The 27942-nt window shown below is 40.3% G+C and overlaps 1 protein-coding gene across 1 annotated transcript in view; it reads left to right on the top strand.

Moving 5' to 3' along the window:
• Nucleotides 1-1415: 1415 nt before the first annotated feature.
• The window catches only part of LOC117701723 (BRISC and BRCA1-A complex member 2-like), a gene marked incomplete at its 3' end in the record, with an annotated part of 79885 nt that continues 53358 nt past the window's right edge, over nucleotides 1416-27942 (top strand). The window contains exons 1-2 of the mRNA XM_034493236.3: nucleotides 1416-1664; nucleotides 9687-9761. Of these exons, the coding sequence (XP_034349127.3) occupies nucleotides 1416-1664; nucleotides 9687-9761 (324 nt within the window). The remainder of the gene's footprint in view (nucleotides 1665-9686; nucleotides 9762-27942) is intronic.

The following is a 27942-nucleotide window of genomic DNA, read 5'->3' as shown; positions in this document are numbered from 1 at the left end:
TACATCCTGCTAATATTTTGAGGTTTTGAATAGCTCAAAGGAATCTTGGACTGTCAACACCAAGAGCTTTGCCATGGACTACTCTGTTCTTCTAACCAAATCACTTTATGCCACCATGCCTACTTTATTGTGTGATGGCAAAGAATTTGTTCTTCCTCCTTTTGCAAATATCTGCTTGGTTCTGTCCTTCCTATCAGTGAAGGGATGCCTATAACTTCCCCACCGTCATCAAATCCCTGTCAGTTAGACTGTGCAGAAGAGCATAGTACCATTGTCCTGGGTGTATAGGAAATCAGTGCCAAGAGATGCCATTAATCCCAGAATCTTCAGCTGACAATTTGTATAAAATGATGTGGCGTTTGTAGTAATCAGTGCACATCACCTATAATATAAATAGTGCCTAAATGGTTTTATTCTATTGTATAGAGAATAATGGACAAGGAAAGATGTCAGTCCAGTACAAACACTTTTTTTCTAAATGATTTTAATCTCCAGTTGTTGAATCTCTGAATGTTGAAACCATGGACACCAAGGACGTCAGCCTCCTTGTCATGAATCCATTCTTTTGTTTTGTTTGTTCATTTTCTTCAGGTATGGGCTATGTGTAGGTTGTCTTTAAAGGAGTACAGTGTAGTGTGATAGTTCTTCAAGTGGGCCTGTAAGACCCCTGGGGATCCTTCAGGGATCTATGATGTCAGAGTATTTCCAGGACCACATTAAGATACTCTCTGTGTCCCTTTTATTGTGCTGTTTTCACTTATTCTGAAGAAGCGTTGGTGGGCACCACTGACACACAGTCAAGAGAGGACATGGCTTCAGCTGTACTGTAGTCACGTAGTGAGTGTATCCCTCACTACTATGCAGTCTCAGTTTGATAATAGACTTGGCTTTCTTTCTTCGCTGTCTAGACCAATGGCTGATATAACAGGACCAGCACAGTTGGCACATAGGGAGGCAAGAATGAACGGACACATGTGAGGCTGGCTGCTAGACACTTGCTGGCTCTCCCCTCCTTCTCTTTTCCCCTTTGAATCCTGCATTTCCTAGATGTATTTTCTCCATTTCTATCCTTGCTCCGTACTATTCTTTGTATATTTTTGTGTAATGCTGTTGTTTGCAGAGTATTTATCTACATTTTGTGTTACAGATGTAGACAATCTGCAATGTGGAATTAAATTACTTTGTATAGAATGCAGAATTTAGATGCTGCTTGTTAAAAAACCAAAGGTTATAAAAGAATAAAACACAAATTCTGTGTTCAGGATCAAAATCAGTCTTCTGGGAATTTTGCTTTTTCATGTTGGCAGTACCCGCTTTGCTGCTGGTTACTGGCCCTGCCTCTGTGTGAACAGCTGTCAGGAGTCTGGCTCTCAGACTTTTGTTGCTTCCTTCCTCTGCTCTGATGTGCAGTTGTGATGAGGGATTTGTATAAAACTGGTTTTCACTGGTCCTTGTTTATGGCTCCACAGAACCTTGCCTCCTGGAACCCTTCAAACCCTGAGTGCCTGTTGCTCGTGGTGAAGGAGCTGGTGCAGCAGTACCACCAGTTTCAGTGCGGTCGCCTCCGTGAGAGCTCACGCCTCATGTTTGAGTACCAGACGCTCCTGGAAGAGCCTCAGTATGGAGAAAACATGGAAATTTATGCTGGGAAGAAAAACAACTGGGTAAGTGCTGAAAGGTAGGGGAGTTATTCATCTGTGATGAAATTAAAGAGATAAGAGCATTGAGATGGTCATTACCTCACACACAGATGGCTCAGGTGACCTGTGCACTTTCTCATAATTCAGAGGTTGAAGAGAACTAATGGTGAGCACACTTATTATTTGTAAAGAATATCACAGGAGAAGTATGCATTTGTTTCATCCCCAGTCTCCTATGTTCAGAAGTTAGGGAGCTTGCCTGAAGACTGCCTGTGTTCTCCATATCACACGGGCCCTGATGCAGGTGGGGCTGGCAGGCCATGGTTAAGATGCTGACATGGCCCACCTTCACTTAGGGAGAGACTTCCAGTGCCCCAGTCAGACAAGAGCGTCAGCTGCTTTGGGTACAGCTGGTTGTCTGGAGCCTTTGTCCTTCCCCAGCCCTTCTGTAAAGGCAAGGCCTCGTTTCATAGCTCACAGTGGTCTAGAAGTTGCTACACAGCCCAGGTTGGCCTCAAACTCAGAACCCTTCCATCCCTCTTTCCTGAGTGCTGTGGTTACAAGGATTGCTGCCATGTGCAGCTGTAGCTGCTTCTTACACACCTCTGCAGTGTGTGATCCTTTTGAAATATAAAGTAGATTATAGCCCTCCTCTGCCCGGAAACTTCATATACCCCTGCCCCACCCCCTACGTCAGCTCAGCTGTGATCTCCAGTGTAATGTGAACCACACCTTGTTTTATCACACCTTCCATCCTTCAGATTCTGCTTACTTCCTTTTCTGCTTTTGTTGCACTGGGCTTAGCTGTGCTGGCTCCTCTGCTGTAATGCAGACACACCGGGCACACTCCTGTCTGACACACTCGGCATACGTTTCTGCACTGGCTTTTTATTTTTTTTCTCCCAGGAATGGTAAGCACCATTCCAATTTCAAATATCAGCTAATGTATTTTCAATGATATCCTGCTCCAATTTTTAATTTTTTATTATGTTTTACATTAGTTTATGTGTTTTAATTGTCTGAGTTTATGATTATCAGTTAAGTGGCTGATTTCTACAACCAACACCATGACCTACAATGATTCTGTCACCCTCCAGGAAGGTTGTTCATGCTCAGTCACCATTAGTCTTTTTTCTTCATGTAGCCTAGGTGACCTCTAAATTTCTTTTGGTTCCTGTAGATTTTCTTTCTGCACACTGCAGGTGGTCACAGCACATCCCTAATGGTTGTGACTGGGTGCTTTCACTTGGCAGAATAGCTTTCAGACCTGTTGATGTATGTGTACTTGATTCCTTTTCATGGGTGAGTGATATTCCATTGGCTAGACATACCACATCTTGATTTTTCTAGTCACTAATTCATGACACTTCAGTTGTTTTTACCTTTGATGTTTATGAATTGTGCTGTTGTAAACATGTATATTTAATCTTTTATTATACTTGTTCTTAAAATTCACTTCTTATTTAAAAAGAAAATATAGTCAATATATTTTTATTTTGGATAAATAAGGTGAGCAAACAAATTGAGCAATCTACTCATGATTTGTGTGTCCTACAAAATTAAAAAAAACCCTCATATTCCAGTTTTTTTATTCATTTTTTGTTTTGTTTTTTACATTCTTTATTGTCTATTTTATTTATTTACAGTACAGATGTTACCCCCTTTCCCCATTTCCCCTCTCTAGAACCCCCTGTGTCATCCCCCCTCTTCCTTTAAGCTTTTATACCATTTTAATTACATGCATATATTAAGGTCAGTTCTAGGTTGAGGGTCTAGCAATACAAGATGCAAATAGTCAAGGAACAAGAAAGACAATAAACACAAATAGTCAAAGAAAAAGCAAGGCATTAAACTCAATTACGTGAATACTCCTGTGATCACTGTTTCTAAGGGCTTATCAGAATGACCAAAGTATCTGAGCCTACTTCCCTGTCCCAGCCCAAGGTCATTTTCATGTCTGAAGCCTACTTTCTTGTTCTAGCCTAAGATTTAGATTCCTACCTGAAATTACTTCTTTGTTCTAGCCTAATGTCAGATTCCTGCCAAGCAGCCCATTTCCTTGTCCTTGGCCCATGTTAGCTTCTTGCCAAGTAGCCAAAAAGGCTCTCTGCCTCCCCCCCCCCCTTTTTTTTTATTTCATTAATAAGACTGAGCCAGTCTTAGGTTGTTCTGAGAAGAATGCCTTTCTTACCCGTCATGGAATATGCATTATCAAAAGCAATGCATTTCTGTCTTAGGTTGGTAAGGCTCTGTGCAGAATCTTACCCGTCCTTGGCTTTCCAGCCTGTTAATTTAATAACTCTGTCTGGGGGGTCCATAAAATTTACTTCTGTTTTCTCTTCCCCAGCATTACTCTGCTGTTTTTAAGCATCTTTTAAACATCATCCATGCATAACTGTGTAAGGTATTTGCTCTAGCACCCAGCATCTTAACATCAGACTGTTTACGTCATAGGTTGTGTTTGTTAGGCATCTGGATAGAGCTGCACCTTGTCCCCTCCTAGGTTGTGGCCAGTGCTTAGTCTCCTCAGCACTCTACTGAAAAGAGTTTCATTGTAAGTCTATTTGTGTGGCTGTTTGCAGAATGTGGTTCTCTGGGCTGTTGATCCTAGGGCCTCAGATGGTGCTAGCTGGTACCTGGAAGCTGCCTTTAGTTCCTCTCTAGGACCTCTCCACAGGGTGCCTCTGAAGCTGGCAGTTGGCCTGACCACAGCAAGCCAGAAGGAAAGGTGGAGAGAGAGTGTGCACAGGAAAGCACTCCTGCAGCATACTCTGTGGAGATGATGCTGTCACCGGTCTCATTGCCACACACAAGCGAGGAGTTTCAGTACCCAAAAGTGAATGCCAGGATGGCTGTGTACCACAGGCGGGATGCCTGCCATATGTAATGCTTGTTTGATTTTTTTCTGTAGAAGGTCAAAGTTCAGGGCAGGCATTGCCATGCTGCACACCTGGACCTGTGTCGTCGGTGTTCTGCCAGAGTTTGTTGAATGGCTGAGTGAGAAAACTCTGGTGACACTCAGAACAAGTTTAGGTGTTCTTCTCTGGCTAATTCTCTTAGACCCCACCTATATGTTCTTATGCTCACTATGATCTCCCTTGGAGTTTCTAACATGTTTAAGGGATGTGACTTCCAAAGTCAAAAGATCAAAGCAGTACACTTTAAAAAACTTTAATCAAGTCTTCCTGTTAGAACATACTTAAGAGTTCAAAGAGTTTTCTTTTAATTTTTTCATTTTTATATATTTAGAGACAGAGATATAGATAGATAGATAGAGCACATGCCATGATATTCTTGTGGCAGTCAGAGGACAGCTTGTGGGAACTGATTCTCTTCTTCTTTTATGTGGGGTTTGAAGAACTCAGGTTGTAAGGTTTGGCAGAAGGTGCCTTTACCCAATTAAATTATCCTTAATAATCTTTCCAGTTCTTTAAATTTTTAAAAAAGAAACTTAACACTTATTTATTTAGTTATTGTTGCAGCCCGAGCCACCCCACATTGGGCGCCAAAAATGTAAAGAACCTCACCGCACTTGGGGGCCAAAATGTCTTGAACCGCTCTGTCAATGTTGGAACCCACACTGCCAAAAGCCTTGGAGGCTAAATTGTTAGAGCCTGCACTGCCCCAAGCTGCTCCATACTTAATAATAATTTCTTCTGTTTGCCTCTCACCTTTTATATGTCTCACTTCTAAGCACGCCTTTAAGTCTTGCCTTTAAGTCATGCCCTTAGGTCTTGTCTCTAAATCTGATCTCTAAGTCACGCCCTTAAGTTGCACACCTTTAAGTCAGTCTCACACACCCAAGGGAAAATCCTGGGTATCTAAAACAAGATGTTATCAGAGTGTGCTCAGCTGTTGTAGGTTATTGTAATCAAGTCTCTTGTCAGGATATATGGCTCAAGATGGCTGCACGGATGATAGCCGCCTTCTGTCAGCTCCCCACAATTTATGACAATTTTTTTAAGATTCATTTTTATGTATATGAATTCTCTATTTGCATGTACACCTGCATGCCAGAAGAGGGCTTCAGATTACATTACAGATGTTTGTGAGCCACCATGTGGTTGCTGGGAATTGATCTCAGGACCTCTAGAAGAGCACCCACTACTCTTAACCGCTGAGCCATCTCTCCAGCCCCAACACTTATTTATTGATGTGTGTATGTATGCATATGTGTGTATACAGATATATACATACACAAACAGACCATCAGATTTAAACATTTCAATCTATCAGATTACAATTCATCTATAGACTAATATCTTGCACTAGTAGATAGAGATAGTCATTTATTTATTGCTAGACAGTTTACCTTCATAAGTTGAGAATGAAGAATAAAGGGGTTGGATTTTATTTATCATTTCTCCAACTCTCTTTTTCACTTTCTTAGAATCCTATGGCACCTTTTAAAGCCCTGTCCTCAAATGACTTAACAGGCATTCCACAAGCTTGTGGTGTAGTCACTTTTGTATCCACTACTTCCATGAACGAGTATTGTATATCCTGCAGGGGTTAGAGATTGTTCACTCTGTGGAGGAGAGTTTCTGTGCACCATGGATCTGTCTCCTGCTTCTTAGCTCCAGCAACCCTCACCACCCTGCTCCTCCCTGTGCACAGCCAGAGCCCTGCCTTGATAGCTTTTCTGGATACTTGGTTTCCTTGCTCAGTTCCTGTTTTGTCACCTTACTCTGTAAGGGAGTTAACTCTCCACACTGAGGATTTTCAACAAGCAAAGTTATGATCTGATCACAATGTGTTGAGAAGAAAATGAGATGCACCTGAGAAGGTACGGAGCGGTGAAGGCCAATGGCAGAGTCTAGCCTGAGACCGTGCAGCGCCCTCCAGGTGTAGCAGGTGCCAGTGCACATGAGTCGTGACTGCACTTGATTGTCTGAAAGAATGATAGAATTATCATTTATTGCACTGAATAATAAATATTAAGGAAAGAATACAAAATTGGGAATTTTTGTGGTATTGGAGAAATAAAACTTGAATTGGAAAGCATCAGGAGTAGAGATAGATCATTCTGGAAACATTCACATATAAATATTTAAGGTTCTGAGCTCATATGAGGTTTTCTGGAGAGTATAGCAAAGCTGAGAGGTCTTGGGGTTAAGCTCAGTCATACTCCATTGTTTCTAGGTTGAGGCCAACTGGTGTAGAGAAGCCCTTGGAAATGGGGCCCTGGATGCCAAGTAAATTATGTTCCAAGCAAGCAGTGATTGCCCTGCCAGAGTGCTGCTGACAGGACCCTGAGATGAGGACAGGAGTCACCATGGGGTTTGGCCATGAGAAGGTCATTGGTGACCTCGCAAGAGCTGTTTTGGTGGAGTGATGGGGAAGAAGGGTCAACTAGAGAGAAAAACAGAAGAGGAAGTGCAGACTTCGACTAGACTCATTTTTTTTTCAGGACGATGGTTTTGTAATATGGAACAAAGAGTAAGATGGGAGGTTAGCAAAGAAGAGAAATAAAAGACTGCTTGTCAGATGCTGTGTGTGCTGATGGGTGACTGGAGAGAAATGATCTTACAGGAGCAAGAGGAGAGGGTCAAGTGAGAGCATGGCTTCCTGGCTGAGCACTGTACACAGTACCAGAGGAAGACTTTCTGTTTTATTTCTGTGCTCTCAGTACCCAACAGCTAGTAGCTTTGAATAAAACTCCATTTAACATGATCTGTCGAGTTAGATGTTAGCACTAGCCTTACTTTGTTCAAAGTATGAGCCCCTTCTTGACAGATCCAGTATGTTTTGATTCAAAGAACCATGGTTCAATAGGGTACGCTAGCCTTAGAGACTTCTACAGGCTAAACCTAACATCAGAAGTCCTGGGCTCAATAAAAGGGAAAGTAGACTAGGATCTCACCACTATTCCTTCACGAGTCACTGCGAGGTGTTTGCAGATCATCCTGTGGCCCTTAAGTCTTCTCCTGGTGTGGGGCTGGGAGTAGCTGCTTAGCTTGGAGAATCAAGCTTGTGCCTCACCTCTGGAATTCCTGGTGTGCCTGTCTCTGTTAATTCCCTCATCTTTGCTTTGGGGTACTACTGATTTCTCCCTTTTCTGTCACAAGGTTGGACTGAGGATGGTGGTGAAATGCTCCATCATTAGCTAGAGACAGGTGAAGGTGGAGATGACGTAAGTGGTGAAGCAAGCACGGAGCCGGGCAGCAGGCTGCTGTCACTCTTACCTTCTGAGCTTAAGTTTATCTTTATCTTCATTTCTGAAGTTTCCAGGCAGAGTGTCATGAGAGCCAGGGCCCTGGAGCCAGTTGTTAATGTGCCTGTAGAAGGGAGTGGTGTGATCCATGGAACCATCTGTAAAGCTACATACAGCTTGTATGTAGCTCATCCATCACTAAAAGTTATTTGGGAATGTTCCTGTGCTTAAGCTCTGATTTGGGAGTTTGGTTGAGTTTTTTTTTTTTTTTTTTTAGGGTTGGAAGGCAAAAAAGATACTGTGAACTCTGAGTAATCACACTATGAAAAGATAGCTATTAAATATTAGAAATATTTGTTGAGAACAATGTTTTTTATTTATGTATACATAATATACATAAATATTGCAATATACAACATTAAATACTACATAAGTGTATATACTATACAAAAATATGTAATATACATAAGTATTTAATGTATATATGCCGTCTTCACCTCTCCTCTGACTCCTCTTAGATTCACACTTCCTTACCCTCCCTTCTTTGTGGGTTTTTTTCCTCCCACAAATGAAAGTCGGTCTGTGCTACTCATATATGTTCTTGGACTGAAGGCAGTAGACTGGCTCTTCCTCTTCCAGTATATCTTTCAACAGCTGTCACTTGCCAATAGTTCTTTGACTAAATGTGGACCTCAGTGCCCAGCCCCTCTCTCCATGCTGGGATTTAGTCTGGCTTTAGATGGCACAGGTCTTTTGCATGCTGTCACAACTGCTGTGAATTCCTTTGTGCAGTTGTCCTGATGTGTCCAGAAGACACCACTTCAGGTTTTCACACTCTTTCTACCTCTCTTTCTGCAGTGATCCATGAACCCTAGGAGAAGGGAGATGTCCTATTTAGGGATGGGTGTTCTCAAATATTTTACTGTCTCTACGCTGACCAATTGTGGGTCTCCTTGTTACTTACCATCTATTACAAATAGAAGCGTCTTTGACGAGAGACAGGATGTACATTAATCTTTGTCTCTAGGCCAAGTGGGCAAGCTAGAGAAAGAACCATTACTGAAAGTAGTTTTTAGCATTTTTTTTTTTTTTTGTCAAACATGTCATATTGGAATTCACTGTGTCAGAATTTCAAGCCACACTAAATGCTTGTAGTGAGAGAGGGTGGGAGACTCAGGATCTCACATAGCTTTGCTGCCTTTGCATAGAGTCCTTGGAACCCCGAGATCACGGAATAGTTTTCTTAGAAACAGTGCTTGCCTAGCATACATGAAGCCCTGGGGATGTTCCCTGGTAACACACACACACACACACACTTATGCGCACATGAACAAAGCAGTTGTTGTTTATAGCTTAAGTGCTTTAAATTTTTAATTACTGAAAATATTAGTTGATAATAATATTAGTGAACTTTTAAGAGATTAGAAACTTCTGGTTTGTATTGACGTACCGCTCTACATTAGAGGAAGTTTGGTCTTTGTATGGACTTGCACACATCTTATAATAGATGTCGGCATACATGGTGGTAAGTTACAGAGTCATGGCAATGGTATGAATGCTTAGGGAAGCAGATGAGTCTGAGGGGTAGGGTGGTCTCTTCCCGTTTCAGTTTTTTGAAAAATAATATTCATTCATGTATTCTTTTCACAGTTTTTTAAAAAACCCAATACTACTTTTAAAATTCTATCATGCGGTAAAATGAAGAGTTCTTTTGTTAAAACTGTGCCCTTTTGATAGTTTAAGGATTCCTTTTAGTCCTCTTCTACTTATTTAACTTATTTTACTGCCCTATGTCAGGAAACCCTAATAGGAGTTGTCTACATTTTTTTTTTTTGGACATAATTGCTACTTATCAATCTGTTTTATATTTTAATCCTTTTTTCTCCCTACAGACTGGTGAATTTTCAGCTCGTTTTCTATTGAAGTTACCAGTAGATTTCAGCAACATTCCCACATACCTTCTCAAGGTAAAACTATGCATTATCAATAAAAGAATGCAAATCAAACTGTGATCATTTAGCTCAATATTTGTATGCCTTGTTTCTTCTCATTTTGTTCAGATAGTGAATTCTAATAAGATGCTTACTGCAGGAAAAGTCATTGGAATTGTTTTCTTCAGCTATTGTACTAACCTTAAAAGTTGTGTAGGCATGAGTTTTTTGTGTAAGGTGATTATACATCAGTAGTATAAATAAATTACACTTGAGAAAATCATTTTTATTTAGTAATCTTGCTGGGATGGAAGACTCATAGATATTGTCCAAGGCATTCTACATATTAAATATGCTTAGAAGGAATTTTATCTTCTTTATGTCAGCAGTTGAACTCAGGAACCTTCAAAGTTGGGCTCTCTCAGAGATTCATGAATCCAATTAGACCAGTATATATGGCATTTGTTAAAGTAGGATAGAGACCTAGGGAACAGTTATTAGGTAAGGGGTCCTTACGTGCTTGTTAGAGAAGAGGTAGTCTCCAAAAGACTACTTGTGGCTAGTGAAAGAAACCAGATAGATCAAAGAGCAAGTTCTGAAAAGGAAATGCCAAGGCAGAGGCCCAGCCTGTTCACATGAGGATTGTGGGTTATGATTTAAGACTTGGCTGACTGCCTGCAGCTCCTTTTAACCTGTTCTTATTTAGTTTCAGTCTAATCTTAAAATTTCTCTGCCTTTTTGTTTTGTTTTTTTCTTTTCGGAGACGTGGTTTCTCTGTGTAGCCCCGGCAGTAGTACTAGAACTCACTTTGTAGATCTGACTGGCCAGGAACTCAGAGATCTACCTGGCTCTGTCTATCAGGTGCTAGAATTAAAGGGCTGCTCCACCACTACCAGGCTGAATTTTTGCCTTTTTAATTTGATGTTTTTTAAGAGCTCATTGTCTTTGTAACTGTTGAGAGAAAAGAAATTAGTAATATCAGCCAGGACTCTGGAGAATGGCTAGAAACTTGCTGTGTTATTTGGAGAACATTTGCATTAGGAACTCCTTGACATGCTACCTATATTTGGATGGTCCCCACCTAATCCTTAGGTCTATAACTGTTTCTGTTGGAATACAAATAAAATTAACTCTTTCAGCTCCTAGGGTTAGCATATGCTTTGTCATGATGACAACAGGTCACCTCACTTTGCTGAAAAATTAGCTAGTGAGGCAGAACTTGTAAGCACTAAGATAGTGTGAGACTCCCTGCTGATTTGCAGAAGTGAGCCTCATTGTATTATGGTCAGTAACTCACCATCTACTCTTAAGTTCATATTACCAATTATAACAAAGGCACTTACTAATGGATTCTTTGATGTTAGGATGTGCAATTTAATAAAATATTCTATTATATGATTTTACTTTTTATTGTAAGTGGAAATGGCTCTTAACTTCAAACCCTGAATTTTACTTTGGTTGAGCTAAGTCAAAGGCTTAGATAAATTACTTAAGTTAAAAACCCAGTCAGTAGAAAAACAGTTTTCCAGCTGCAACTCTTTATTTGCAGGCGACAGAAATTGAGCAGAAACTCAGGTAGACTAAAGGGAAAACTTCCTCTGCTTCTGTAGTCTGTCTACACAGCAGCACACTAGCCCTGTGTTTCACAGGTTTCAGGTCGAGTGGATTGACCTTCCAAGTCTGTTCCTTTCGGGCTCAGTTCTCTGCCCTATCTGATGTATTTGTAGGGAGAAAATGGTCTATAGAACAGCAGAGAGGCTACTGAAATCATCGAAGTGTGATTATTCATCACTGTATTCCAACAAAGAAAAATTATTTTGTAATTATATATATTTGACCATGGAGAGACAGGCTCTGTGTCTGAATCCATGAATTTAGCCAAACAAAGATGAAATATTTGGAAAAAATGGACCTCTACTAAGTATGTACAGGTTCATTTTTAGAGAGGGTTTATAATTACTCCATAATATGGTATAGCAGTTATTTGTAAGACTAGATATTTGAAGTCTATGGGAGGATGCACACAGGTTATATGCAAATACTCTATCATTTTATATCAAAACCTAATTACCAGGCAGATTTTGGCATCCATAAGGAGTCATGGAAGCAGTCCTGCAAAGATGCTCATGTATGCTCTTTCTTATATGAAAGAGTTAATCATTAGAAGAGACTGCTCTTAATTTTTTTAGAGTGAAAACTGGTTCTACATTCTTAATTTTACTATTTGCTCTGTGTGAAATATTAACCCTAACAATACAACACTAAAAATGCATTGTCTTTTTTCAATTGTTTTCCTAAAAACTACATTTTAAAATGAAAGAAAAGATTCTAATTTTCCTACTAGATTTTTTTATTAATTGAATAAGAAGTAGTCAGATTCTTCCTCTCTCCTATCTCGAGAGGATGCTTCCTTCCCCCAACGAAACCTCCTCCCTCTCTGGGGCCTCTCAATTAGACACATCTTCTCCCACTGAGGACAGACCAGACATTTTCATTTCTGATTTTGTTAATTTGGATACTGTCTCTGTGTCCTTTAGTTAGTTTGGCTAAGGGTTTATCTAGCTTGTTGATTTTCTCAAAGAACCAGCTTTTGGTTTTGTTGTTGTTGTTGTTGTTTTTTTTTTTTTTTTTTTTTTTTTTTTTTTTTTTTTTTTTTTTTTGGTATTGTTTTCTTTGTTTCTAATTGGTTGATTTCAGCCCTGAGTTTGCTTATTTCCTGCCATCTACTCCTCTTGGTTGTGTTTGCTTCTTTCTAGAGCTTTCAGGTTTGCTGTTAAGTTGCCAGTGTAAGATCTCTCCAATTTTTTTATGAGGGCACTCAGTACTATAAATTTTCCTCTTAGCACTGGTTTCATTGTGTCCCATAAGTTTGCATATCCTGTCTCTTTGTTTTCATTGAATTCTAGAAAGTCTTTAATTTCTTTATGTCTTTCCTGACCAAGTTATCATCGAGTAGGAAGTTTTTCAGTTTCCATGGATATGTGGGCTTTCTATTGTTTTTGTTATTGAAGTCAAGCCTTAGTCCATGGTGATCTGATGGGATGCATGGGATTATTTCAATCTTCTTGTGTCTGTTGAGGCCTGTTTTGTGACTGATTATATGGTCAGTTTTGGAGAAGGTGCAGTGAGGTGCTGAGAAGAAGGTATACTCTTTTGTTTTAGGGTGAAATGTTCTGTAGATATCTGTTAAATCCTTTGGTTGATACTCTCTATTAGTTTCACTGTATCTGTTTCGTTTCTGTTTCATTGACCTGTCCATTAGTGAGAGTGGAGTCTTGAAGCCTCCTGCTATTATTGTGTGTGGTTCAATGCATGTTTTGAGCTTTAGTTAAGTTTTTTTTTATGAATGTGGGTGTCCTTGCATTTGGGCATAGATTGAGACTTTCTCTTGTTGGAATTTTCCTTTGATGAATATAAAGTGCAGTTTTCTTGGAAAACTTTTTTCCAGCCTTTTACTATGAGGTAATATCTCTCTTTGTCATTGAGGTATGTTTCTTGCATGCAGCAAAATAATGGATCCTGTTTATCTGTTATCTTCTGTCTTTTTATTGGTGAATTGAGTTCATTGATAATAAAGACAGATGATTGTTAGTTCCTGTTATATTTGTTGTTGGGAGTGGTATTATGTGTATGTGATTCTCTCCTTTTGGGTTTGTCATGAGATGATTAATTTCTTGGTTTTTTCTTTGGTGTATATACCCTCCTTATGCCAGAGCGTTTCTTCTAGAATCTTTTGTAGGGCTAGATTAGTAGATATATATTGTTTAAATTTGGTTTTGTCATGAAATATTTTGGTTTCTCTATCTGTGATGATTGAGAGTTTTGCTGGGTATAGTAACCTGGCCTGGCATTTGTGTTCTCTTAGCAGACTGTATCTTTATATAAACTGTAGTTAAACTCCTATTGGTGGGAATCTCTTTCCTAATATCATAGGAAATTGTCAAATGTCACTATACTGGGGGGCTAAGTAGCAATTATTTCCTGCTGGTAGTGTGTCTCAGTTACTATTGCTGTGATGAAACACCACTATCAAAAGCAACTTAGGGAGGAGAGGACTTATTTGGGTTATATATCCTGAATCATACATAGTCAATTGAGGGAAGCCAAGGTTGGAACTCAAACAGGACAGGAACCTGGAGGCAGGAGCTGATGCCAAGGACATGGAGTTTTCTGCTTGCTGGTTTGATTGTCATGGCTTGCTCAGCCTGCTTTTGTTTTAGAACCCAGGACCATCAGCCCAGGGAGAGCACCATTTACAATGGGCTGGGACCTCCTCCACCAATTACTAAATAAGAAAATCCCTTACAGCTCAATCTTCTGGAAATATTTTCTCAGTTGAGACTCCCTCCTCTTGAATAATTCTAGCTCGTGTCAAGTTAACATAAACTAGCCAGCTTATACTGCATATGATACACATAACCTTGCAAAAATATCAGCAGCAACATTTCTTTGGATAAGAAAATATCACACAGTCTACATAGTTGTAAGTGTCCCTCCACAGGGTATGGTCAGGCCAGGCCAAAAGCAGAGCCAAAATCGATTTACTGTGACTGAAGTATACAGACTTCTGGTTTCTGTAGTAATTTTACTGGCTTCGTTTTATGTGATACAGTGAAACTATTCATCCCAATGGAATGCTTGCTGAAATTTTGTTCTCCTGTGGAATCTGAGTCCTGATACTATGAAAATGAACTGCAGGTGAAAAAGCCAAACCTGTCAGGAGACAAGGCGGTCATCTTTCTTCTAAGGCACCCACTGTAGCTGTCTAGTCAGTCAGGATGCACAGGGAAAAACACAGTTCACTCTGCCAAGTAGAAACAGGAAGCAGATGTGAAGGTAAGCCTATTGGGATATGTTTAGGAAGCTAAGACAGGCAGAGAGTTACAGTGAGTGCCCTGCTTGCTAGCATACAGTGGTTTAAGCAGCTCACGAACATCGAGGCAGTGCTGAAGTGTCCCCGTTGCTGCCAGTATGGATTGTTCCTGGAGCGGCTTCCTCAGCAGCACCTCACTGTCCTTAATAGGTTAAGCCCTTGCCACCAGCTTTCTTTCAGTCAAACCCAGTTTAGCAGATGCTTTTGGGGCCAGACAGCTTCTGAGAGACAGTGGCTCTGTCTTGGTGTCCTGTAGTGGGACATGGGGAGAACGGAAATGAACCTGCAAGCCTGTGCTTCATCTAGCCCAGCAGCTGCTGTACAGCTAGAGTAGTTTTCCCTGTGACAGGAGGCCCTGATGTGCCAGACATGCAGAGGTTTGTGTAAGGAGCCCAGAAGCTCAGAGTTTTAAGTTTATGAATAGAAAAATGCCTGCCTTTTTAAATGATGGCAAAAATAATTATTTTTACTTTTATTTATATATTTTGTGTGTGTGTATTTTCATGTCAAGGCATGTATGTGAAGGGAGGTCAGCAGACAACATACAGAAGTCATTTCTCTCTCTTTGACATGTGGGTTCCTGGGCTTGTTGGCAAGCATTGTCACCCACTGAGCCATTTCTCTCTCTCTCTCTCTCTCTCTCTCTCTCTCTCTCTCTCTATATATATATATATATATATATATATATATATATATATATATATATAAACCCATGCAGAGGCCAAAACAAGCGTCTTCATGTCAAACATTTCTTCATGTCAATTATGACCCCTGGATTGTGATAGCCAGCAAAAATGAAAAGCTGGTTTTCCCTTAGCCTGATTTGTATGTTCAGTTTTTGAGGTAATGGCCCAAAGATAAGGGACTTTGAACTAGGGTTTTAGTCAATATCTGAGCCCCACAGAGTCCTGTGCTGTTATGATCTACAGCAGAACCTCACAAATGGGTAGCATTTGGATTTGATGTTCAGTCTATACAGAATACCTCAGTATTGACTTAGACTCAGATGGTACTAGGATTGGGAATCTCCTCCGAAAATCTAAGTGCCGATCATTGTCTTCAAGTACTGCATAATATAATTGATCATCTAGTTAACAAATATCAATTGGAAATAATTAAGTGCAAACCGGGAACCTACCTATATAGTAAACTTTTTAAAAAATGCATAGATGGTATGAGAACAGCACAGAAAACTCTAATCTGTAAATTAATATTGATTGACCATGTTAATTTGGGGAGTAGATAATCATCTAGACTCTGGGAGAACATTTTCCCAGGAGACTAGTGAGGAGCAACACTGGGAAGGTGAGTTAAAGTGTTCTGCTAGGGCATTATCTCAGGCCTCATTAAAAAGGTGCTCTGCATCCCTTATGCTACATTAGCATGGGTAGCTTCTGAGTTTATTTCTTTGGCCCTCTTCCCTCCTCTGTCCAGTCCCTCTTCAGCACCATTGCTAACCTTGTCTGTTTAACTTCCTCTTGAAAACAGTGGTAGTTCCTTGCTGGGCACTCCTCCTAACGTTCACTCGCAGACGCAGTGCTAATTTCACAGCTCTATAATGTGAACTTTAAAATCTGAAATAGGCAGCTTTGTAACTGTCCTGCCAGGACCGTGAGAATTTCCAGTGGTGTCATCTTCCCAGCCCGGGAGTTTGTTCTCTTCAACTGTTTTTAAAGAGATGTGAAGGCACTAAAATGGTAGCGTCCCATGCAGAAGAATTGCACAAAAGGCTTTTGTTTCTGAACCCAAGGAGACACAACTCATTTGTACATCGCATCCTGGATTGAGAGAGTCTTTAGGAAAAACACATGGACTCTGTTAGCACTTTTGCTTTATCTGTTGTGTTAAGGTTTTGTCACTATCAGTCAGCAGCAAAGACAGACTATTCACAGTGAGGGCCACTTTCCATTTTCATGTCCCCTAAGTTTTGTCCTGTTTCTGTCTTGCCTTAAGTCTTTCTTCTGACACTTTGACCCCTTAATCTTGAGGCTTGATGAAGACTGAAGATCTTTATTCTATAGATTCTACAGAATTTATCCAGAGATATAAACTGTAGTTTTCCTGTAAAGAAATACCATTTAAATTCACAATACAGGCTTAGAAAGAAAGCACCTTAAGAAATGCTCAACATCCTTAGCCATCAGGGAAATGCAAATCAAAACAACCCTGAGATTTCACCTCACACTAGTCAGAATGGCTAAGATCAAAAACTCAGGTGATAGCAGATGCTGGTGAGGATGTGGAGAAAAAGGAACGCTCCTCCATTTTTGGTGGGATTGCATGCTGGTACAACCACTCTGGAAATCAGTCTGGCGGTTCCTCAGAAAATTGGACATAGCATTACCTGAGAATCCAGCTATACCAGTCCTGGGCATATACCCAGAAGATGCTCCAACATATAACAAGGACATATGCTCTACTATGTTCATAGCAGCCTTATTTATAATAGCCAGAAGCTGGAAAGAACCCAGATGTCCTTCAACAGAGGAATGGATACAAAAAAAATGTGGTACATTTACACAATGGAGTATTACTCAGCTATTAAAAATAAAGAATTCAAGAAATTCTTAGGTAAATGGATAGAACTAGAAAATATCATCCTGAGTAAGGTAACCCAATCACAAAAGAACACACATGGTATTTACTCACTGATAAGTGGATATTAGCCCAAAAGCTTGAAATAGCCAAGATTCAACTCACAGGCCACATGAAGCTCATGAAGAAGGAAGACCAAGTGTGGGTGCTTGGGTCCTACTTAGAAGGAGTAACAAAACACTCAAGGGAGCAAATATGGAGACAAAATGTGGGGCAGAAACTGGAGAAGGGGCCATCTGGAGACCATTCCACCTGGGTATCCATCCCATGTGCAGTCACCAAAGGTAGACTCTGACGTGGATGTCAGGAAGTGCATGCTGACAGGAGCCTGATATAGTTGTCTCCTTAGAGGTCTGCCAGAGTCTGACATATTCATAGGCAGATGCTCACAGCTAATCACTGATCTGATCAAGGGGTTCCCAATGGAGAAGTTAGAGAGAAAACTGAAGGAGCTGAAAGGGCTTGTGGCCCCATGAGGAGAACAACAATACCAACCAACCAGAGCTCCTCAGGGTCTAAACCACCATCCTGGGAGCACATAGAGAGGGACCCATGACTCCAGCTATATATGTAGGAGAGGATGGCCTTGTCAGGCATAGGTGGGAGAGGAGATCCTTGGTCCCATGAAGGCTGAACACCGAGTGGGGGGGAATTTGAGGGCAGGGAGATGGGAGTGGGGGAATAGGTGGGGGCACATCCTCATAGAAGCATGAGGAGGGGGGATGGGATAGGAGGTTCCTGGGTGGTGGGGGTAATGGGGTAAGGGGATAAAATCTGAAATGTAAATATAATATCCAATTTAAAAAGGGAAAAAAATTCACAATACACATGAATATGACCTTCTTACTGATAGTCTGTCTGCCTTTGAAAAGTGTAAAAGCTACATTAGTTGAAAATAACCATTTCTTTCACATAATTACAAGAAATATGTGATATGTGGTTGAAAGTATTTGTGTAACAGTCATATTTTGTGCCTTGTTGTCAAGGATCAGGTCTTAATAAGTTGGTAGAGCTTTGAAACTTATCATGTTTCTGCCCTTTGCTTAGGACTGGTGAAGGAGTGAGCACTCTGTATCTCAGGGAACGAAGTCTTGCATTGTCCTTTACAACTTAGCAGTGCTTGGAAATCCAGGCAGCTTTAGCCGTTTTCTAGAAAGGCCATGCGTGATCTCTCTCCCAAATATTCTCTTTATTTAGCAGTTGGAAAGCACATCAGGGGTCACTGTTGGTTAGGCTTTCTTCTCAGCAAGCATCAATTGTGACCCCAAGACCTTTTCATCCTCCTAGTGTCTGTAAACTTAGAAGTGGACCCTAGTCTTTGTCTCTCTCTGTTTCTGTCCCCGTTTCTGTCTCTGTTTCTTTGTGTGTGTGTGTGTGTGTGTGTGTGTGTGAGAGAGAGAGAGAGAGAGAGAGAGAGAGAGAGAGAGAGAGACAGAGAGAGACAGAGAGAGACAGAGAGGGAAAGAGAGAGACAGAGGGGGGAGGGAGGGAAGGAGGGAGGGAGAGAGAGAGAGAGAGAGAGAGAGAGAGAGAGAGAGAGAGAGAGAGAGAGAGAGACTTAAATAATGCCTCTAAATTTGAGACCTTTTACTTGAGGCAATTTTTTTTTGATCCAATAAAGTCACACTTAATAAGCAGTCTTTAGAAAGACTGTTTTAACTCATTCTTGTGCAATCTGGCTTTGAAGCAGAGCAGTTGTCTGGTGCTTGAAAGGGGATAATGAATTCATGTGGATCTCTCATCTTCTTATCTCAAGGGAAATAGTTTCTGTTTAATCAAATAGGAGGGTGCATACTTTTATAAGAGCAGGAATGTGTACCTAGAAGAAAACACATAAAAGAAGTGTGCTGTGTATTCCAGTAAGAAGCCTGATCTATCCTTGATAACTTGGAGCCAAAATTTGCATTTGGGACTTAATCATGCAGGAGCAGGAGATGGGCTGAACATTTTACTCTGCTGGGAAATGCTGGCTGTTTCGTCATTAAGTATGGGACTTGTGACTTTTAGTTCATTGTCCTTGTCATGCCTCCCTTCTCTAGACAGAGAAGCCAGACTTGGAGAACAGTTCTCTCTAGCTAAGGGCCAGCAATCTCTAAAGGGCATGATAGTAAAATTTTAGGCTGATGTGCCATATGGTTTCTGTCACAGCTACTCTGCTGTCATGATCTGGAAGCAGCTACATGCAATATGTAAATGAGCGAGTATGGCTTTGGTCCAATAAAACTTTGTTTTCCAAAGCAGGCCTTGGGCTGGCTCTTACTCTAGATTATGGAAGGAGTTATTTCTGTACAAAGAATTGAGGTAGATCATGGATGGATAAATAAGTGGATCTGACTTGACAGGTGTGCGTGGTTGAGGCACTCGTCTTCCTGAAAAGACTCCTGAGAGCCATCTAGACTTACCTACCATACGGTGACAGCAGTAAGCCCCTATGCTCGAACCAGATCCATAATGGCCTTGATTTGGATTTCCTGACCTCTTAGACCATAAGAAATAACCTACCTTTAAAAAAAAAGCCATTTAGTTATGTAGTATTTTGATAGAGCAATCAGAAATGACTAAAATGCTGGACATAGTGTTATTATATGTTAGGATTATTGGGGATGCCAGGGAAGTAAAACAAGACAGCACTTAACAACTTTCTCTTACAACTTTGAATTTTAATAATCTTCCAAAGGTTCTTGTATCAAATGTTTGTGGTCCAGGTCCAAAAAGTAGATGGAGTAGAAGATGCTGAGGTCATTGGAAGCACATCCTGGAAGGGAATTATGGTTCCTGTTCTCTTCCTCGTCTTCTCTACTTTGCTTCTTGTTTATGAGATGATTAGTTTTACTCAACAATGGGCTCTTAAGTGATATATTGTCTTGTTTCACGTCAAAAGCAGTGGGAAGAGTTAATTATGGATTGAAATGTGCAAAATCATAAATCCAAATAAGTATTTTTTTCTATGTTACCCTAGTATGTTAGCTGCTTTTCTTATTGTTGTGACAAAACACCTAGTAAAGACAGCTTCAGGAAGCCAGGGATTGTTGTATCTCACAGTCTGAAGATGTAGTCCCCCATGGCAGAGGAAGGGTGACAGCAGGAAGAGAGCACAGTGCTCCTTCCCTTCCGCTTTCATTCAGACCCGGTCCTGGGCCCTGGGCCCATGCAATGGTGTGGCCCATTGTTGGGTGAGTACCACAACCTCAGGTAATCTAATCTAAGAAATCCCTGATAGCTGTGCCCAGAAGTTTCTCTCCTAAATGTTTCCAGTTCCTATCAAATTGGCAATCAGTATGAACCACATATCTTAGTTACAGTTTTTACTATTGTGATAAAATGCCATGACCAGAAGCAACTCCGGGAGGTAAGGCTTTATTTCATCTTCTGATTGTAGTCTAACATTGAGTCAGGGAGAGAAGTCAAAGCAGGAGTTGGAGGCAGGAACTGATACAGCAGCCGTGGGGAAGAGCTTACCGACTCATGGCTTTTCATGGTTTGTTCAGCATGCTTTCTTATAGACCAGTCCAGGACGGCACTGCCCACCCTGAGTTGCGCCTTCTCATATCAATCATCAATCAAGAAAATGCCTCACCAGGTGTGCCCGTGGGCATTGCTCACTTGAGGTTCCCTCTTCCCAGATGACTCTAGCTTGTGGCAAGTTGACATAAGGCTATCCAGCACACCTTCACACTCAGGTAGTTTGTTATACTGATAGGAAGTTAACTAATGTGACTTCTGAGCTTGGAGAAAGTACAGAATAGAAATGGTTGGGATATTATTTAGTTATCTATGCATATTTAAGAGTGTTAAATTTGTTACTTATTCTTTGTATTACTCTGAAGAAAGGATCTCATTTAAGTTAACATAAAATTATGTTATTCATTTTTTCCTCTCATTTTTTCCCACCCAGAGTTCAGAAGTAAATAACTCACCCCAAATATCTAAATGTAACACGTTGTAATTCTGACATCAGTGCATTTTTGTCTGAAAAGTGAAAAAGAGTCATGAGCTGTGAATTTTCTCATTTTGATTTTTTTATTGTTTTGTAGTTTAATTTTCCTTTTTAAATGGTTGGCTTGTGTTTTAGTTTTTAAAATTAAAATCATAGAATGTACGAGATCTCAAGTGATTATCAGTTAACCTGACTTAGTCCTGTCCCATAGAGAATGCAAATCCTGCAGTACATTTTGTTCTGTTACAGTGTGCTTTAGTAAGACACATTAGTTCATACGTAATTGGTAAACAGTGGAAGCGTGCCAGCATAATGCAAACATTGCCGTGGTTCACAGTTGATTTTTTTGTACATTAGCATTTTGACCAGTAATTAATAACAACTGAATGCAGAATGTACCACTGTGACTGCCATGTGAGCCATCCATTAAAGCATTGTGTATTATACACGATGTCCTTTCAACTCCATACCCCCTGATTAGCACTCACTCTTTATTTAAGTGATTATTGTCTGCTTTCCCATCATTGTGGAAACTAAACAACCCGTGCTTTTCTTTAGAGCACCAGTGTGTTTTGTCCAAATCTTCTGCTCTACATGATTTCTGATGACCATTTTCTTCTGCTTTCCCCCAGAACTCCACACTTCCAGTTTTTCTTCATAGTCTAGCATTTGTCTTTTTTTCTGAAAAGTATAACATTGTGGAGAGAAACTAAAGAAGATCTAAACAGATGTTTGCACGTCAGAAGACTCGATATTGTGAGATATCAATTCTTCCTAAATTGTTATATAGACCTAACACAATCCTAGCAAGTCAAAATTTTAGCAGGCAATTTTTGTAGAAATTGACAACCAGATTTTAAAATTTATTTTGAAATACCAAAAACCCAGAATAGCTTACACAACTTTGAAAAGGAAAAGCAACATTGTAGCCCCACACTCTAACTTAAGGTTTGTCATAATACATATGAAGTAGAAGAGGAAGGGGAGACTACTTAGTTGGAAACGGGATCCAGCATGGGGTTGGCAGGAGGGAGAAGGACACCGCTAATGAGTATGAATGAAAATACTACTATGAGACCCATTACTTGGTGTACCAACTTAAAAGTCAATAAAAATCGTGGACAGTATTAAGGTATTTGCAAACAAACAAACAAACAAACAAACAAACAATCCTGGCTGTCGTTTTCTGTTATAGCAATAAAAAATAGAGTAAGGAAATATAATATTCATCTGGACCAAGTCCCTGAACATCTAAATCATAAATTATACATTGGTAATGGTGCTGTCATCTGTTGATCTGTTGTTATAGATTAAGACTATCTATCATCTATCTATCTTGTCTTATGCTGTGTGTTGACCTTGTGGTCATGTAATACCTACTTGCTGTTGGCAATGTATGTACACATTTTCTTGGGGTAGGGGTTGAATTCTGGGTTAGTTTTTCAGTTTTCCTTTTAGCATCCTAGCAAATAGATTTGACAAGTAGATTTTTTTTTTTTTTTTTTTTTTTGCCTTCTCTATTCAACTCATTGCCTCTATGTCTCATTAGAGGCTTGTAGCACATGTCAGGTGATAGCTGCCCACTGCTTACTACTGCTTCTGTGCTGTCAGCGATTGATGCCCTCCTGGCTAGTGCCAGCACACACTGTACTTCCTCATCTTATCTGTAAGGATATCTTCAGGTACTTCTGAGTGGAGTGGTAATACCCTGACTATAGTTTTTCTCAGATTTGATTGCTTAGTAATAGTCAATTTACCATAAAGAGACTTATTATTAGTAATCTGGATGATCTGTATAAAGCCATGGAACAAAATAAAATATTCATAGCAGATCTATGTTAACCACTGATTTTTGACAGAAGTGCAGAGTTTGTTCAGAAGTTAAAAAAATAATCTTTTGAACAAGATGATGCTGGAGCAATCAAATATCTCTATAGATAATAAGGCTGAGGAACTTAAATCTAAAACTTTACATTGTGTACAAGAACAAGACATGATAAACCCCCATAAGGCTTATGTTCTCTTTTAAAGTCAGTTTACATGGTATACATCAAAAGGTTAGTTATTAGAAGCCAGGCATGTTGCCACTTTCTGGCACTTGGGAGGCAGAGGCAGGTAGATTGTGTGATTTCCAGGATAGCCTGGTCTACATAATAATTTCTAGGCCAGTCAGGGCTACTCAGTGAGACCATGTCTAAAACCAACCAACCAAACAAACAAAAACCTACCCCAAAACAGGACAAAAAATTAAGTATATTTCAATCCAGATAACATCTAACCAAGAACTCTTTGAGGTTTTCAATCCTTTTGAGGGTGAGTTCTGAACAGTTTTAGAACGATTGCTGTAGACTTTTGCCTGTATATTTAAGTGGATTCAGTTAAACATACAAATATTTCCAGACTTGTTCCATGCTTAATAATGATAGTCCTTAGACTGGAAGGCTTCAGAGTTGCCAGCTTACACCAGTGTAGTTGTCTTTTGAAATCAGCGCTACCATGAGCAGCTGGGCTCATGAACCCTAGAGCTCTAGTGTAGCAAAAGTATCCCTGGATTAGGCACATTTGATTGAGAGTTCAAGTGTGGAACTCTCAAGTGCTTGTTTCTTGGGCATCTAGTGTCTGCCATTCTGAGTCATGACTCACAGCAGTCTCGTTTATTCAAGGGGTATGTGGTTTAATGGCGTATATAGAGAGGGACTTTGCTCAGACTCTTGCTACTGTTAGGGGAGGCAGTGGATGTTTGATTGATCTGCCTTATGTCTCTCTTATCCCTTCCTCCTATGATAGCATCTCATGCCCAGGGTGGGCAAGTAGATTTGTGAAAGAGAAGACACACACACAGAATATTGCTGCTGTTACTGTATGCCCAGATGTCTCCTCTCTCCCATACCCTCAGTTCTGGTAGGGTTGATCAGCACAGTTGCCTTAATGCCTACAACAGGTTAGGTGACCTCAACTGGACCAGTCAGAGTCTTGGAAACTAAAGTAGGAAGGGAAAAAATCATTTTCTTTCCCAAGATGTTTTAATGCTAAAGAAATTTGATGTAGGACCATGCATAGCTATGTTCTTCATCACCTCACGTCAACATGTCATATAGTAGAATAAAATACAAGCTACTTCATGCAGTGTAACAATTTCTAGTGGCCACATTAAAAAAGTTGCAAGGAAACAACTGAACTAGTTTTACTCTGTTGTTTAATGTATTATATATTTTCAAAACATTAAAGTATATACTAAAAATAAAAATAATAAGCGTATATAGTGCTTTATAGTCAAGTTTTGAAATTTTTGGCCACCTCTCTGTTCAGTGTGGTCACATTCAAGGGCTCAGTAGACACATTTGCTTGGTGGCTTCCCTATTGGACAGCATCCTACTCTGAGGGGGAACAAAGGCAACCTTCATGGATGAAGAGCAAAGGTGAGAGGTTGATGTAGAGGGGGAAAGGGTCCTGTTGAGGGTGAGGGTTAGGCTTTAGTGGCTAGTATAAGAGAGGTCTGTTGGTTATCACTCCTAACCAAGCTTTATTTTCGAGTCTTTGAGAGCCTTTTAGAGTTTTCTATTAGGTGACCTTTCTCTCTCTTTTATGTAGGGTGAGTTAGGTTCCTATCAGCTTTAGTCAGAAAAATCTTGACTCACACAATAGAGCACTGTTGTCTTCATATATTTGACAAAAATTAGCTCAGAGAATGTGGTAACCAGGATGGTTCTCCAAGATTATCCTGTTTGTATGCCATAAGTGAGATATGGCATGGGTTCAACCCAAAGTTTGTCTTGGTCAGGCTATGCTCTCTACCATGGACATTTCCCTCAGAAGCTCCTTCTAGAATGGGCATGGCTTCTTTGCATGCAGGAATGCGAATCAGTTCCTAGCATTGTTACGTATTCATTGCTCAACAGTTCTTCCAGCTTCAGATACATTGGAATGATGAAATACTTCACAAGAATTTTTGTCTGGGATCCAATAGTAGTGTCAAAAACATATCTCACCCCCTGCTCCTTCTAAGTGAGTTCAGGAAGCCACTTGACAGTGAGTGGGACCTGGGTCAGTACTCCATCTCTATGATTCTGTGTATCTGTTGTCCTGTAGACAAGGTGGGTAATCCAGAGCTGTCTCACTCAAAGTGCGTTATAGTCTGTCCCAAGAAACTTTACTAGTACCTTTTAACAATTTTATCATGAAGGAGCAAGACTCAGTCTTGTTAAAGCTGTGCAAGATCTGTTTTCCAAGCTGAATGGCATTAGGCAAGGGCCTATAATAATTTTAGAATGATTCAGTCTTCTTGTTATCATGTCTGATGTTGCAAACCTGGATACCAGCATGAGGCTACTGGTCACCATTTTTCAGAATCATCCTTTTAAATGACCCCAAGTGCTCTAACATTGACATGATAATTGATCCATAGACCCACATGCTTGGATGTTATCACACAAGAGGCTGACATTATGTTAGGGCACTCTGGCAATCTATAATTGTAGTTAGCCCATACTTGATGATGCAGAGCTAAATGTTCAACTTAATTTATTTACTTCATTATTAGACAACAACAGAGCACATTAAGGCAGTTTAATTTCACTAGGTAGTGCAACAGAAAGCCATGCAAAATAAAAACCTACAAAGCATAAGCTGGCTTTTTGTTTGTAAATATTGCTGCTGTGATCACACTTTTTCACTTTAAAGTTATATTCTGGCCTTTAATTAATTTTCTAAAAAAATACTAGATGCACACTGAGAGTCTTCCATTTATGATGGTGACCTCTGCTCTGGCTCTTCCCCAGAGATATAGCAACTGGCAACCATAAGAGCTCTATTTACAAGATTGTGCTTAAGAGGTCTTCCCAGTGCTGATTCAGTTTTACTCCCTCTTTGTTTTCTTAAATCTAGATAGCCTGGTTCTTCCCTTTCTTAGATAAGGGATAGGAAGCTACACCTGTGCAGGACTGTGGTGGCTGGCCAAAGTCCTTGACTTGAGTGGTTCTTTCCAAGGACATTTGTCTTTTACTAATTCACTAGAATTTTTTTTAAAAAAATTAATTTCCCATATTTGTGCTTTGTTTTGCAATAATAAGATGGTTTTGTTTTTGAGACAGGGCCTTATACTGTAACCCTGTCTAGCCTAGAACTATGTAGGCTGAGTTGTCCTTGAACTTAGAGATCCATACGTGCCTCTCTGCCTCCTGAGTGCTGGAAAAGGTGTACATTACCATGCCCAGCTATAAACGGATGCTTTAAAGAAGCAAGGCAACATTGAACATATAGGCTTTAAGGAACTATATGTCATCTCCATGTGCTCTGCCTAGTTTTGCCTAAGAAGCCTAGTGCTGTGAAATCTGTACTATTGTAAGAAATATGCATAGGGGAATTTTTGGGAAGGAATCCACCCATCCATTTAATAATTAAACTGTGATGTGAGTTGGGGACTCTACTTCAAACATATGCGCGCACACACACACATACACACACACACATAAATACAGTGAATGAGGTCTGTCTGTTTTCACTGTGCTCAGTCATATCAGCAGTTCAGCAAATTAAAAAGTTGTATATTTTTTAGCGTACTGTTTAGGAATGTTATTACACAGATGTACATCTGAAGCTATTAATATTCTTCTTAGTAAACATTTATCAGTAAGTAGGATATTAGTTATTTATTAGTATACTTTAGTATACTTTAATTTATAACTTCCTGGCTTAAAACTATGTGCATTCATCACAACCCAGTTGTTGTGGGTTAGCTGCCAGGTTCCATGTGTGTCTGTTCTGTGGTTGCAGCCAGATTTAATGGCAGCACTTTTAGACATGTGAAGGTTTTTTAGGACGAGAGGGTCCATTTTCAGGATGTCTTTTGTCAGGATGTCCAATGGTTGTTGACAGGAAGCCCAACTGCATGGGCCTATCAGCAGCTTGATTAAAACAACCTGATTGAAGAGTGGAGAGGAGGGACCAGGAGGAAAGGGGAGAAGAAGGGAGGGAGAGGAGAGGAAAGGTGGGGGCAGAAAGGAGAGAGGACAGGACAGGGGAGGAGAAGAGAGGAGAGGAGGAGAAGGTTAAGTGAGGATGCCCTACATGGCTCAGGTCTGAACTCATCACCCTTGCTTCTTTCTATTCACTACACCAGAAGTTCAGTACAGCAGGTGGGGGCGATGGAGGGGAGAGCACATACCATTATCTCAGTCCAGGTTCAGCACACTCCTTAAATCCCAGCATATGCCTGTAATTGATTCAGGAGGCTGAGGCAGGCAGATCTCCATGAGTTCAAGGGAAGTCTGTTTTACAGAGTGAGTTTCAGAACTGCCAGGGCCACACAGAGGAACCCTGTCTTGAAAACAAAAAACAAAACAAAACAAAACAAAACAAAAAAAGTTCAGTCCAGCCCACACTAAAGAGAATATGATTAGTCCCCATATTACTCAGGTAAAAGTGTCAAAGAATCTCTGGATATATGTTTAGACTACAAGGGTATAAAGAAGATAAATGGAGCAACAGACACGGGGGGCTGGGAGTGCCTGTGTATCACCTGTCCCTTCAGCCACTCATGTCCGTGGTGTACTCTAGGCAAATACAGCATTGAGTCTGGGCATGTCCTTTAGTTTTTTTCTTTCTGCTTCTCTCTGGAACACTCTACAGTTTTTACTTGGTGTAGGCATTTATTTTTTCAACCTACTTTAATCGGGGTTCAACCTCCTCTCTAGCCTACCACCCACCAGAGGTAGTAGAAAAGAAAAGTTATTAGGGGCCCGGGGAAGAGTAGACCTGTTCAGAAATAAAAAACCTGTTCTTTGGGGGTAAGTCCAATCTTTATTGTCAGGATA

Source organism: Arvicanthis niloticus, unplaced genomic scaffold (assembly GCF_011762505.2).
Source record: "Arvicanthis niloticus isolate mArvNil1 unplaced genomic scaffold, mArvNil1.pat.X pat_scaffold_226_arrow_ctg1, whole genome shotgun sequence".
In the NCBI taxonomy this organism is placed as follows: Eukaryota; Metazoa; Chordata; class Mammalia; order Rodentia; family Muridae; genus Arvicanthis; species Arvicanthis niloticus.
Note: the sequence above shows the minus strand (reverse complement) of the source record. Positions and strands in the feature narration are given on the sequence as shown.